Source organism: Ochotona princeps, chromosome 4 (genome assembly GCF_030435755.1).
Source record: "Ochotona princeps isolate mOchPri1 chromosome 4, mOchPri1.hap1, whole genome shotgun sequence".
NCBI classification, from domain to species: Eukaryota; Metazoa; Chordata; class Mammalia; order Lagomorpha; family Ochotonidae; genus Ochotona; species Ochotona princeps.
Window position 1 is genome coordinate 50,648,217 of NC_080835.1, and position 14,949 is coordinate 50,663,165.

At 38.0% G+C, this 14,949-nt stretch overlaps 2 protein-coding genes across 2 annotated transcripts; both read left to right on the plus strand.

Annotated features, from left to right (window-relative positions):
* The first annotated feature begins 3,030 nt into the window (after positions 1–3,030).
* Positions 3,031–4,017, plus strand: LOC101519373 (olfactory receptor 51G2-like). Its single transcript, XM_012928311.2, has one exon. It carries the CDS (start codon positions 3,031–3,033, stop codon positions 4,015–4,017), a length of 987 nt encoding a protein of 328 aa, XP_012783765.2.
* Positions 4,018–8,547: 4,530 nt separating this feature from the next.
* On the plus strand, positions 8,548–9,503 carry LOC101519139 (olfactory receptor 51G2-like). Its single transcript, XM_058662291.1, is given in 2 exon segments — positions 8,548–8,634; positions 8,637–9,503. Coding segments are annotated over 2 exon segments (954 nt in total).
* The last annotated feature ends 5,446 nt before the right edge of the window (positions 9,504–14,949 follow it).

Below are 14,949 nucleotides of genomic sequence, written 5' to 3' on the forward strand. Positions count from 1 at the left end.
TTGTGTCTCAACTATCATCTTTATTTTTACTTGGAACTATGTAACAAAAGTTCCCTTGACATATGGACACATGTATGTATTTGTTTAGAGTGTACTGTGCGTGAATGAGTTGAGTGAGACATAATAATAAAGCAGATACCATTTGTCATACCAAATTTCTAAGATAGTGTCTAATATATTCAGCAGTGTATTCTACAGTAGTAAAATTCAAAGAGCTATCTTTAGTACATGAGTTTTTAATAATTCCCAAAGTGTTTTAAATAAAATATAAGTAATCCCAAAATGTAGTTAATACATATTTTTCTTAGGATGAATTTTGGAAAGAGTCACATGCCACTCAATATAAAAAGCACATGACCTAGTTATGGAATATTCATAGAAAACAGTACAAGGTGCATTTAAGATGAGGAAGAGAAAAGGAAATCCCTGAAGACCACTATCCTCAAGAGAGAACTGAATGCATTATAGGGAAGCTCAAACCATGCCATGGGTGTATTGGATGCTGGACTTGGAAGGAAAAGCCTTCTCTGTAGGACTTCAGCAAACATCCCACCCTGTCATTACAGTTGAAATAAAAAAGAAAATATTTTGCCTGCATTTGGGAAAGAAAAAAAGAAATTAAGAGACTTTGAATAAGTAAGTAGACAAACTCTAGCATATAAATCAAAGAATCACAAGGATCTAGAGGTTGTGCCTATCTGCAAACTATTCTAAATTTGTTATTGAAGAACCTGAGCCATTCGAAACATTATTAGGCCAAATAAAAGGAAGTGAAGATATTCTTTGACTAGACAAGGACAGGATTATTTGTGCTTGTGGAAACATTGACCATGACATGTTGTGTCTTCAGTGGAGAGAGCATCAACTAAGACCAAAGAGTATTTGAAAGATAATCTAAATCCAAGAATAGGAGATAATATGGGGAAGGAATTTTTAGATCACACCTGTTACCTTGGATGGTAACAGATCACAGTGCAAAAAATCATGAAAGAATTATTTTTCTAGTTCCACCTTCCTCCTTCTTAACCTTTCAAAGCAAAATTTGCAATTTAAAACTATCAATAAAGCTTCTGAGACTAAACCTATTTTCAAGAATAAAATGTAGATTTTCAGTAGCCCTTATCTATTTTTTCTTTTTTTTAAGATCTATTTATTTTTATTGAAAAGTCAGATTTGCAGAGAGAAGGAGAGTCAGAGAGAAAGATTTTCCTCCTCTGGTTTGTTTCCCAAGTGCCCACAACAACTGGAACTGAGCCGATCTGAAGCCAGGAGCCAGGAGTTTCTTCCAGGTCTTCCAGGTGGGTGCAGGGTCCCAAGGTTTGGGGAGGCCTGGACTGCTTTCCCAGGCCACAAGCAGGGTACTGGAAGGGAAGTGGAATGGTCAGGATACAACTAGTGCTTATATGGGATCCTGGTACATTCAAGCCGAGGATTTTAGCCACTAGGCTAAAAGTTTTTGGTCTTAAAGTCTCATGTAAATTAATATGGACTGAGATCATGAGAAATTGAATAACATGATAAAATGAAGGCAGACAAGGAGATAAGATCCTTATCAGTCTTCCCCACAATCCCACTGGAAGGCAATACGACATTAAAGGAAAATCTTCTATTATTTCTGCTGTTATTATCACTGTTGGTTTTCTCTGATAATCTTCATACCAAGTATATCATTTAAACAGGAGTAACTGGAAAATACTCTGTGCATCAGAGGAACATTTAGGATAACTTAGTTGCTTTTCATAAAGAATAACTTTTGGTCATCTAAGGCATGAAAATGGTCTTACCGCTTTCATATTGTAAATTGTAGTTGAACATTTGTCAGGTTTCTTATTGTTAGAAGTATCTAAAAATTGTGGCTTACATCTTCACTATATCACTAAATTCAGTTTAAAGGTAAATGTAAAAATTAAATGTATTGAATAGTTCTAAAATATTCATGCCAATATTGACCTAAATCAATAACTACTTACAATTGCAGCAAGAAAAATCCCTTGCCATTATTCACTACTGTAGTTATATTAACAGCTATGAATTTGTATCAACATTTACATGAACTCTGTAGTAGCTTAACTAAGGATGCTTTCAGAACCCTTGGGAATGCCTGAAATCATGAATAGTACTGATGCTGTTTAATACATGTTTTTTCTTATACATACACACCAATTGTAAATATAATAGCTTTTACATCTTAAATAACTTATCACTGTGGTTATAATTTCCGCAGTTCTAGGTGCAGTAGCAAAACTAGCATAGATTTATTTTTTCTTTCCTATTTCATGAAGAAGTTTGCCCTTGCCATCATCTTAGCAACCTCAGCAATGCACCTTGCTTTAACCAGTTGAGAAACTTCAGGTTTTTCACTTAAGAGTAGCATTGTAAGGTTTCTCTTTGGCATATTCAAGTTGTTAATAGAGCTACTCCTGTACTTTGGGACATTTCTGTGTAATAATTAATCTGACAAGCAAGAAAACAGGTGATTGGGAAAAGGAAGGTTCATATAGAATGTCCCCAGAAGGACAGACCAGACCAATGTAACATTGCATCATACCACTCACAGTACTGCAAGACCTAAAAGTCATGAATTGTTTTTAGAATTTCACACTTAACAGTATAAACAAAAAAGGTTAACTGCACGTAATTGAAAGAACAGAGATCCAGACACAGATATAGTGGGAATATTATATCTAAATTATTATAGAATATATATTAGAATTTTAATTTTAAAAATTAAATGAGCAATTAAATGACTCAGGCAAATTAAATATAAGGGGTATAATGTTAAAATTTTCTCTTCTATAAAGCACACAACCAAGGGGATTTAACCAAGAAACTATGCTATGCTGGGAGCTATGCTGGGAACTATGTTGGGAAACTATGCTATGCTGGGAACTAAACTGTGCTAGGTTGGGAAACATTATAACCTCATATTAACGTAATGATGTGCAGTCAGATAAAGGTTTAAGTCAAATTACAACATCTCTTCCAGGCACAACACATTTACTGCCAGGAAAGACATGCATCCCTGACATCATGACTCCTGCTAACAGTACCAGCTTCCTCTTCTCCACCTTCCTGGTGACGGGTATCCCTGGGCTGGAGTCTGGGCACGTCTGGATTTCTATACCCTTCTGTACCATGTTCTTCATGACCTTGGTGGGCAATATGACCATCATGACCGTTATCTGGCAGGAGCCAGCCCTCCATATGCCTATGTACCTCTTCTTGGCCATGCTAGCTGCTTCTGACCTGGGTCTGTCCCTTTCCACTTTCCCCACCATGTTGAGGATCTTCTGGCTGGATGCTCGAGAGCTGACCTTTTTGGCTTGCTTCACCCAGATGTTCTTTATTCATAGTTTCCAGGTTTTGGAGTCAGCCATCATCTTGGCAATGGCTTTTGACCGATATGTGGCCATTTCTCGTCCACTGCATTATTCTTCCATCCTCACGAGTCACATAATTGCCAAAATAGGTTTGGCTATTGTTTTCCGAACATTGACTGTGCAGGTGCCCCTCCCTATCCTCTTGAAGAGGTTGCGGTTCTGTCGCTCCAATGTTCTTTCTCATTCTTATTGTCTACATCCTGACATCATCAGGCTATCCTGCTCCAATATTAGGATCAATAGTGCCTTTGGACTCTTTGTGCTGCTGTCCACTATGGGACTCGATTTTATCCTCATTGTCCTTTCATATGTGTTGATCCTGAAAACTGTCCTGGGCATAGAATCTGGTGGTGGGCGTCTCAAGGCTCTTAACACCTGCATCTCCCACCTGTGTGCTGTGATCCTATTCTTCACACCCATGATCTGTCTGTCCATGCTACACCGCTTTGGTCCAAGACTTCCTTCACACATCTATGTGGCCATCGCCAACATGCATTTCCTCATTCCTCCTGTGATGAACCCTATCGTGTATGTGGTGAAAACCAAGCAGATTCGAGACAAAATCCTGAAGCTCTGTATCAAAAAAAGCATCAGAAGAGTTCTAAGCCACAGTGATCCCGTAAACTTTGGCAAATGAATGCAAAACTAAATGGTCACAAATCCAATTCTTGCTTCACATCTGTGTTAGGAGTCTTCAAATAGCTATAGAATGTGGCTATTATGAAACATTTAAGCAAAATTTTTAAAAGTTTGTATTGTGATGATCTTCTAATTGCACATCCCATGACCTTTTTAAACCCCTTATAATATATAGAGGTAACCAAGAAGTGAAATTTCCTTGGAAATTGTAGTTGCCGGAGTCCAGCTCCAGCCGAGGTTCTGAACTCGCGAAGTGTGCGTGGAGTCGGCGTAAAGAAAGAAAGAGACGGACCACTAGGATTCCATGATGATAGTGGACACGGCAATAAAGCTGTCCGCTTTATTTATACAGAATCAGTTAAACTCTGGCTCAGACTTTCCACGTCATGGTCAAGTGGGTGTTTCTAAGGACAACCATGCCATCTGCTTTATCCAAAAACAATAGGAATTCCTGCTACAATTCTTATTCTAACCTAATCTTGTATTACAAAGAAAAGGAGAACCTAAAGATTAAGGAAAGGATGAAACCCTAAACACAGGTCCCTTGATTAGCATAAGGTCAATGGGGACACCCAAAACAGTAGGAATAATAGAAGGCCCTTTTGTAAGACATTATCATTGACATTAACCTCCAAGTTCACATTGTGTAAAAAGCCAGTCTCACAATAATGAAAATGCCTGGACAGATTAGAATTCTTCCGCTGAGCTGGCATAGTAGGCACGGGGAATGTCCAAGTGAAAAGCACACGGAGACCATGGTGGTGGTAGAAGTGCTGGGAGCCATCTGCTCCAAAGCCTCCTTATTACATATTATCTCCTCTTCCCCCCAAGTCCATTAACAGGACAATAGGACGTCAATGAGTCTGCAAAGGCCAGGTGCTACTGCCTTAGGCCTGATTCCTGAGTGCTCAGCTAAAGCAATGTAAATCAGCTCCACAGCCCACAACATGTAGTGTTATAAATTGCACAAACTGTGGTTTATATAGTTTAAGTTTATAACTACTGCTTAAGTTTATCTTGTGAATCTTCGTTTACAACTGACTTTCATCTCAGACACTTTTCTTCTGTCTTTGTGTTATAAAGCATAACTTTTGATTTTCTCTTTTGCTTTCTGTAAAACAAAACCTCCATCAGACTTTCTACCATGATTATTTATCAATCCAGTTCTGTCCACATATTACAGTCTGCTTATTGCCTGTTTGCAGTTCTCCGTGCCAAATAAATTATGACATCCTGTTAATCAATGTAGATTGCAACAGTCTGGTTTGTTGGCAGAAAGTTTTTTCTAGTATATTTGGATGAAATAAAGCTGCTATTATCAATTCTAGCAGAGAGTTTAAGAAAAAATATTGCAGGGATTGGTATGACTGACACTAGGACTCAAGATAGGAATATTATTTCTAATACACCAATAAGAGGAAACGTTTTCCCATTATTGTTACTATTAGATCCATGGATGTAGATACATGTCTGATTTGCTTTTGGGCAGAGCCCTTACGTTTGCAGCTTTGGAAATATGACCACTTAACCCTTACAAGTCACAAAATATTGCTAAATTGTTAATATTACAACATATATCTTTCTTATAAGGCATACATGAGCTTCAGTTTAGTCCATGTCTTCTGTTAAATTGGATAATTCAGATGACACTGCAAATGAATGATCTATACAGGCTCAATTCAGTACAATAGTATGCTACTGTTGAAACTATCTAGTCATTCTGAATTTGTAAACACATTTCACCTTAGAACATGTGTCCAAATAAAAAAAATGTTTACACTAATACATGTATTTGTCATTTAAAAATACACTTATTCTATAAAGTGTCATCCACTCAGAGCTTATACTGTTGGGAAGAACACTGTAAAGGGAGCATTATGCAGAAGATAATATGCCCTACAAACTTTGACCCATGTTTAAAGAGGTTTCCTGGCTTCCACTTCTTGAGAATTCCTGCCATTTTAGCAAATCTGCATTTTATGTTGTGCTTGTGTTAACTTCCTGTAAATTAGTCTGAAAGGACTAATGATGCTCCTTACTCAGTAGTAAATAATTGAATGTAAGATACACAATGTGTTCTTGGCTTTATAGAATATAAGATTATAGGAAGTATCCAGGTGGCTCATTTGTCAGATAAGAATGCATGCTGGGATGGTTTAACACAACTAAAATGTTGACAGTTTTTAGCAAGGACTTCCAACACTGACTCAGTTAACACAGACAATTTTACAGAAAGGACCTTAGGTGTCACAGATAAATAAGTTGCTTTCTGGGCAGACATAAGGTTTATTGTTTTAGGGATGCTATTTACAGTCATTGCAGCAGGGGTTGAGTGAAAAACTTTAAAAAGTAGCATATGCTCTTTAGGAGTCTTTTTCTAGCAAAGCTCAAATGAAGATGTGGTTTCACTGCTCACTCTGTGACAGAAACATCTTGCCAAGGTTCATGGTTGGAGAAATATTCCCCCATCTGCTCACACCAGAAATGGAGAGAACTATGAGAAACAGCCAGGCACGTCAGCCACACGTGCATGATTCTAAGTTCTGCTTGGTTCTTCTGCTAAGTTCTTAAACTAAGCATTTCCACATTAAATAAAGTGAAATTCCAATAACCTAACAACCATGTTCATGTTATAATTAGGCTAGAAAATAGCACAGCTTTGAATTTCACCGAAGAAATTAGTTACCAACTGCATAGTAATACAGAGGCTGTTCATTTTTCTTTCTTGCCTTCCTGGCTCAGGTAATTCCCTGCATCTCAAATGTCCTTGCCTTTGCCATCCAGTCTCATATTTCTGGTATCTTTTCCCCCTGGGCAGATGGAAGCTTCCATTTATGGTGCCACTGGGTACATCTGTATTCCTGGACAGGCTCGTACCTAAGGAGAGAGCCTTAAGTCCCATGAGTCTCAGGTTCTGTTTTCTGAATGAATTATAGAATGTGGAGTCATAACAAATACTTCAAAATCGACCCCAGGCCTTTTCCTCACAATTTGCTCACCATCTGTCTCACACCTCTTAGACTTTGTTTCCTAAGATAAAATTATTGGGTTTTCTAGTCTTGCCATTCTTCAGGAACTGATTTGCTTTAGGAATTAGGTCAAAATAGTTGGTTAGAATCTCAACTAAATTGTTAAATGCCAGTTAGTCTTATGCCACCTGTCACGTATTTAATTTCCAATGGTAAATATTGACTAGTCTTTACTTTATTCCTCACATATGTATGTATACAAGGTATCCAACACCTTTAGGCTGTACTTTGTGTAAAGATTAAGAGAGAATTTAAATCAAGTAAGCACACATATCAATTCCAAATCCTTGTTTAAGGTCTTTTTAATAAAGACTTATGTATTATTCATTTTGAAAGTCAGAGGTACAGAGAAAGAAGGACACACTTACACACACACACACACACACACCCCTATCCACTGGTTCACTCCTCGGGTGGCTACAACAGCCAGAACTGGGCCAAGTCAAAGCCAGAAACCAGAAGCATCTTCTAAGTCTACCATGTGGGTGCAGAAGCCTCAAACACTTGGGACATCATCTGATGCTTTGCCAAGGCCTTAACTGGGAACTGGGTTTGAAGTGGAAGATCCAGGATATAAACCAGGCAGCCTTATGGGTGTTGACATTATAAGCAGTGGCTTCACCTGATATACCACAACACACCTCTGATGTCTTTCAGTCATGTTTTGGTTTTTGTTTTTTCTGTCATTCAGTTCGGAATCAGTTTTCCGTTTTCTGTACTTACATTCTTCACTCTAACTCCTAAGAACACATAAAACACAATAAGTTTATTTTAGTTTCTTCAGAAATGCCTGTACTCTGGTATTAAAAATAGTCTGGCTCATGCATGGGATTCTTATATTAACATGGGATTTTCCTTTGTAGTTATTTAAGAATTGAAATATTTTCAAAATAAAAAATAGCTGTTCTTATTTAGGAAAGATGCATTGTATTTAAAGGCAGAGAGATAAAAAAATGGGGAAAATGGAATTCTACCTGTTGGTTCACTCCTCAAATGGTTGCAATGGCTATAACTGTGCAAAGCTGAAGCCAGAATCTCAGAACTCCACCTTGGCCTCATAAGTGTGTGCAGGGGTCCAAGTATGTGCACAATTTCTGCTTGTTTTTCATGTGCATTAGCTGGGAGCTAAATCAGAAATGGAGCAAGCAGAGCTCAAGCCGGCATTTTAAAACGGGAGGCCGACATCCGAAGCAGTAGCCTAACCCACGGTGGTCCAATAATGGCCCAAGTTTCTTTTATTTTGATGGCACAAATATAATCTTAAATATATGGCAAACCACTGAGAGTCAGGGTTTAAGTTTTTTCTGTTTGTTTGTTTCTCATCTTAGAAATCTTTGAAGAGTGGGATTCAGTAAAGTAAAAAGAAGGACTGTATGACCCCTTATGCAAGAGGTATACATAAAACACGTAAGATAAAATGACAGGAATTTTTTTGAGAGAAAAAAATAGCCTTTTGATTTCTTTACATTTTTTTCCTAGATGAATCCCTTCCCAGAACTATGACAATCTCTAAAGATAGTAATGTCAGCAGCTTCTTCTTCATACTGATGGATCTCCCAGGACTGGAGACTGCTCACTAATGGACAGCCATTCAGCCATTCCTATATGCTCCATCTATGTTCTTTCCATGCTGGGCAATATCACAGTAATGCCCATCGTCAAGTCAGTGCCAAGCTTCCACACACCCATGTACCTCTTTCTCTCCATGCTTTTAATGGCAGACTTGGGCCTCTCAGCTTCCACTCTGCCTTTATTGGTGGCCGACTTCCTCCTGGGCCACAAGAAAACAAGGGCTACAGCCTTCTTTGTACAGCTCTTCTTCATCCACACTTTCTCAGTCACTGAATCAGCTGTTCTGTTGGCTATGGCATTTGACCGCTGTGTGGCTATCAGAGAACCCTTGCGCTATGCCACCATCCTCACATCCAAGCTCAATGGAGCCATTGGGCTGGCCATCGTGCCCTGCAGTGCTGCCCTCCACCTGCCCCTGCCGGTGCTCCTCGGAAGACCGCAGTTCAAGCATGTAAATGCTCTGTCTCATTGCTACTGTGTCCATCCTGATGTTCTGAGACCGTCCACATCCAGCACCCTCATAAACAGTGGCCTTGGGCTCTTTGTAATGCTCTCCACACTTGGGCTGGATGCTGTGCTCATTTTCCTCTCCTATGTCCTGGTCCTGAGGACAGTGCTGAACATCGCTTCCAATGCTGAGCGACTCAAGGCTTTCAACAAGTGCTTTTCCCACATCTGTGCTGTACTGCTGCTTTATACTCCACTAGTTAGCCTGTCCATGATTCATCATTTCTGGAAAAAGAAGCTCCCGCCTCAAATATACATGCTCCTCTCTTATTTACACTTCCTTATGCCTCCAATGCTCAACCCAATTGTCTACAGTGTTAAAATCTCAAAGATTCGGGTATGCATTCTAAAAGCACTTCTTCCCCCAAAAGTTTGAGTCATGAGGATAAAATATTGTTGGTAATACCAAGAATGTTACTTAGTCTACTGTCATCCCAGAGAACAAGTGTAACTTCCATAGACTTGTCTCTCCACACATCAGAACTGTCACTGTCCAATAGAGAATACCATGGTCCTTGTTTGGCAACATCTAGTCTCTGCACTTCAACTTTGAAAGATTTAATTATTATAGAAAAAACTTACACTCTCTTAAGAAAACAGAGAACATCTGCAACATGTAAAAGCAGGATTATTAGAATATGATTCAGTGACATCCAAGACAACGAAAAATCCTAAACACAAAATTTGATGCAAAATGCTCTCACATGGTTGTTCTTTCAGTTAATCTGGCAGATATTTAAAATAAAGTTTTTTTTATTTTAATAATGATAGTAGTATGCTTTTCTGGAAAGTATAAACTAAAATTACTTCAAAAATTATAAATGTGCAAAATAGGTGTTTTGCTTATCATTTGACACCTGTGGGCTTCATCAGAGCAGCTGAGTTGTTCCCTGTTCTGATTCCTGACTCCAATTTCTTATTTTTTGATAATCTTACTTGGTTGATTAGGGTGCAAAGGGTCAAGGGCTACAGGAAAGTGGGTAATACCATTGTTTTCACAGTAATATCATCATTTTTCCCCCTGTATCTGGGGTCAGGGGAGAAACAAAGGGAAAAGTCCCACCCAGCCTCCCACCCACCCCAGGTCCCAGATGTGAGGCATGCTCTGAGGGTCCTGCTCAAGCAGTTTTGATAGTTCAACAGGTCTGAATTGCTGCCAATCTTGGCATTCCAGTTGCAACGAAACCTGTTCAGAATCCAGTGGCTGACATAGTCTCTTCATGTTTGGGGCTCTGAGATCAGCAGTTCAGTTGGAGGGATCTCCAAAGAAACTTCATCTGAGATGATTCCAAACCAGATTCTTGTGTGAGTTTGCCAGTACAGGGTCTGCCACCATCCATCGCCCCAATCACCTTATGCTCATACTGGTCGTTGCACTTGCTCTGACTCCAGCTTTTTGCTAAATACATGGGTTAGGAGGCAGCAGTGGGAGTTCACATAACAGAGTCACCATTTCTGATGCATACAGGTGACCTGGATCCCACTAATCTAGTTTAGGACATGTGTAGACAATAGGCACTGGCTCTTACAGGCAATTGGAAAGTGAAACAGTTGATTAGAGTTCTCTCTGCCTCTCTTTCCTTTTGCTTTTTTTTTCCCTTTGCCTCCTCTAATGTAACAATAAATGAAATTTAAAAATTAGGAATGCACTTAAAAACATAGGGGAAATATTTGGCCAGCAGTATAATATGCCATTTGGGATACTCACATATAGTACCAGAGTTCACATTTCAGTTATGTTCCCAATTCCATTTTACTCCTAATGTCCGCTCTGGGAGGCAGTAGATTATGGGTCAAATAGTTGAATCCCTTACTCAAGCCTAGGAGTTCTGCATTGAGTCTGTTGTCTTTGCAGGTTTAAACCCCACCTTCCTAGACTGTTGTGGAAATTTGGAAGTGATCCAAAGCATGAGAGCTCTTTTGCAATCTTTCACTTCTTTTTTATAATTTGTCTATATATCTGTTATCTATCATCTATCTATCTATTATGACTCATCTTCTCTGATTTCAACCTCTCAAATAAATACACAAAATAATAAAAACATGTAAGTTTTAGTTATTGCAATGTGGTATCTCACAACAGAAGCACTCTTCAGCTCAATATTTAATATTCTAGAATAAACCAAATGTAGACAGAAACTCTGGTATTCTCTAGCTCTTTGAAGAAAGTTTGATCACGACTTCTCATCTTCTAATAAGTACATGGGAAATACTGAGACCACATGCACTGTCGGGATACTCTTCCTTTCCCATGATAGACTCCATATGCAATTCAATTTCCCCTCAGTACTCTAGGGAAGATAAAATAAAATAAGTTAAAAACATGCCCTAACAGTCTGTTTTATGAGAAATGGCTAGTCTGTCATAGATAAGTTAGAGCTGGAGAAATCAATTTATTCACTCTGACATAATCGCTTATTTCTAAATTTAACTTTCAGCTAACTTTGCTCATAAAACAGCTCTATTAAAATATAACAATAGATAATTCAATAACGTTCATCACTTAATTGCTGAAATACTGAGTCAGATTTTGTTACAAAGTTACTTAGTAATTTATGATGCAAATAAAAAGTAATATGTTACCCATGTTTGATTTGCCCTCTGAATATATGTTTGTTGAACAAGTGTATTGATTAACTACACTTAGTCACCTGCTATGCAAAGCACACAAAAAATAAAACACTTCACTGAGTTAGAAAGCTTTAACTGGAGACTAGAATGATATAATCCTAAAGCATGGGGAATAATACCCACCTTGATTTGACCTCATCTCTGAACAAAAGATCTTGTCTTAGTTTTGCACTCCAAAAATATAAAAATACAAGATGTGTTCCATGAATGCTTTACCATTTCTAACACCTGACTATTTTGTTCATCTTGTAACTTCCCTGCAATGACTGCTCCTCTCTCTCCCTCTCACACACATGTACAGGGCTAGGTTAGCACATCAAGGATAACATTTGTTACTACCCTTGGACTCACAGACCCTTCCTTTATATTCTCAAAATACCTCATGTAAGTATATTTTCTTTTGACACATTTGTTGAGATATGTTTCTTTGTTACAAAGGTGTATATTTACACTGAATGATTTATAATAAAGTCAACATTTTCTTCCATCCATGACATTGTAATCATAACCAGTACAATGGATATCTCAATCACTTCCAGAAGTTTCTGTGGCTCTTTCTGAGACTATGATACCATTCCCCACTCAAAACATCTCAAACACTGCAAAAATTTCTTTTAATGCACTGCAATGTTATTTAAATTCATATATTTATAAAATTAAAATGCTCTTTTTTTCTTTGGATCTTATTCTTTCACTTACAGGACTGAACAGAGATCAATCTATGTGCTTCTTTTTTTTTTTTTTTTTTAAGATTTATTATTATTGGAAAGCCGGATATACAGAGAGGAAGAGAGACAGAGAGGAAGATCTTCTGTCCGATATTTCACTCCCCAAGTGAGCCGCAACGGGCCAGTGCGCGCCAATCCGAAGCCGGGAACCAGGAACCTCTTCCGGGTCTCCCACGTGGGTGCAGTGTCCCAAAGCCTTGGGCCGTCCTCCACTGCTTTCCCAGGCCACAAGCAGGGAGCTGGATGGGAAGTGGAGCTGCCGGGATTAGAACCAGCGCCCACATGGGATCCTGGGGAGTTCAAGGTGAGGACTTTAGCCACTAGGCCACGCCGCCAGGCCCAATCTATGTGCTTCTTACGCTACTTGTTTTTATTGTTAAGTATTTCATTTTAAGTATATACTGTAATTTCTAGGTAAATTTATTATTAAATAAGAAATTTGTGTTTCTTATCACATGAAATGCATATAGCACTCTGTGTTCCTTAGCATAGGTCGATCTGGTATCATTTCCTCTCAATGTGAGAAATTGCATTTAACCTGCTTGTTCTAAGGTGATCTTCCTGATTTGAACATACACTTATTTACTTATTTTTTTTAATTATGATGAAAATTAATAGGTAAGAATTACAAGTTGAAATATTTTTTCTTGTATCAATTATTACAATCTCTTCCTAGCAGAGAGAAATCTGGATCCCTTTATTTTTGAAACTTATTTTCTTATCGATTCATCTCCCTTATTTTCAAAATTATTAATTCAAACTCCTGTTGGAAACACATTTGCAAATTAAGGCACAACTACTGTTTTAACTGAAACTCAAGTACTTTTATAAGTCATTTAGACCAGTTTATTTCAAGGTGGGATACAACATTGAAATTTGGGGCCTTACACGTACTTATGTTTTTCAATCACCCAGCATATTTCAGGTTCACATCTAAGGAATCCAGGAGATCTTCATCCATGTGAAGTTATTGAGGTGTCATAATGCTGTAAGAACTCTAGACTCCCTTCAACCTACCTCTTTATTTTTTCCTCCAGGGATTTTCTCTGCCAAGCATTTTGCAATCAATCCTTGTAAATTTGCAGCAAAGTGTTTGGTGAAAAATTCAAGTATGTATATAAGAACAGTTTTGGACTCCTTTATTCTGTAAATTATTCCTAGGCAGTGGTTGCCACAATTTTGATCTAGCTCAGTCCCTCTGAAGATAGATCCGTCCTCTATGTCTCCAGTAATAGAGCTTTTGACCTCTCTGCCTGTGCTTTTCAAGGGATTTCAGGTAGAAAGCCTAGTCAATATGAAGCTGCCCTTTTACTTTCTTTTTCACAAGGATTTACAGTTTTTTACTGTGTTCTTTCAACAATATTTAATGTACCTTGTACAGTGAGAAAGTTATTTATTCATTAGTTTGTGCTAAATATTTAACACTTCTTATTCCTACACAACTTTGAGATGAAAAGCTTTGGCGTCATCTATCTTTTTGTATTCATAAACAGAGGGCTAACAAGTGAGTATGCTCATATCTAAAATTGAATTTTCCTTCTTGTATTATAATGATACACTTGGAGCAGCCAAGGCTTGAACCAGCACTCATACGGGATGTTGGCCACTTTGCCCACCGCACCACAGTGCAACCACCTTCTTTATTGAACTTCTGTTGTTGAACAATTTTATGACTTTTTTTATGAAGCAGGAACTGTCTATGTATTATACATAAGGGTTAATTTTGTGATTTTTGTTTAGGAAGATACATCTTCAGAGTTGGAAATTGATTCATTTTATTGAACTTATTTCAAAAAATGATTGATTTATTTGAAAGGCAGTGTTGCAGAGACAGGGAGAGACAGAGAGAAATCTTTTATCCTCTGGCCCACTCCCATAATGGCCATAAGAGCTGGGGTTTGGCCAGGCCAAACCAGGAGACAGGAGCTTTTCCAAAGTCTCTCCCAAGAAGTTGAGCTGTCTACTGCTGCCTTCCTAGGTGTAATGGCAGGAAGCTGTATCAGAAGTGGCGCAGCCAAGACTCGAACCAGCACACATAGGGGATGTTGGTAATACAAGTGACCTCTTTACCTGCTGCACCACAGGACAAGCTCCTGTTTTATTAAACTTCTGTTTATTTTGCAATAACAGAAGGTGTCTTTGTTGATCTATATGAACACAATAATAAATAACAATCTATTAAATGTTTACTGTGTACTTTCAAAAGAGACATAGGAAGTAATTTACACATACAGTTTTATGCTTTCATAACATTATCATGAAATAACAATATTAAATAATTAGAGTACTTAAAAACATTGCTCTAAAATTTTACTTGAGCATTCCATTTAATTCTCACAATAACTCCATGCATTATTTTCTTTCTTTATTCTAATTTCATAAATGGGGCAATTGAGTGATTCAAAGGCTAAATAGTATTCACAGCTTCTCCAGAGCTATTCAGTGACACAACTGTAATTCAAC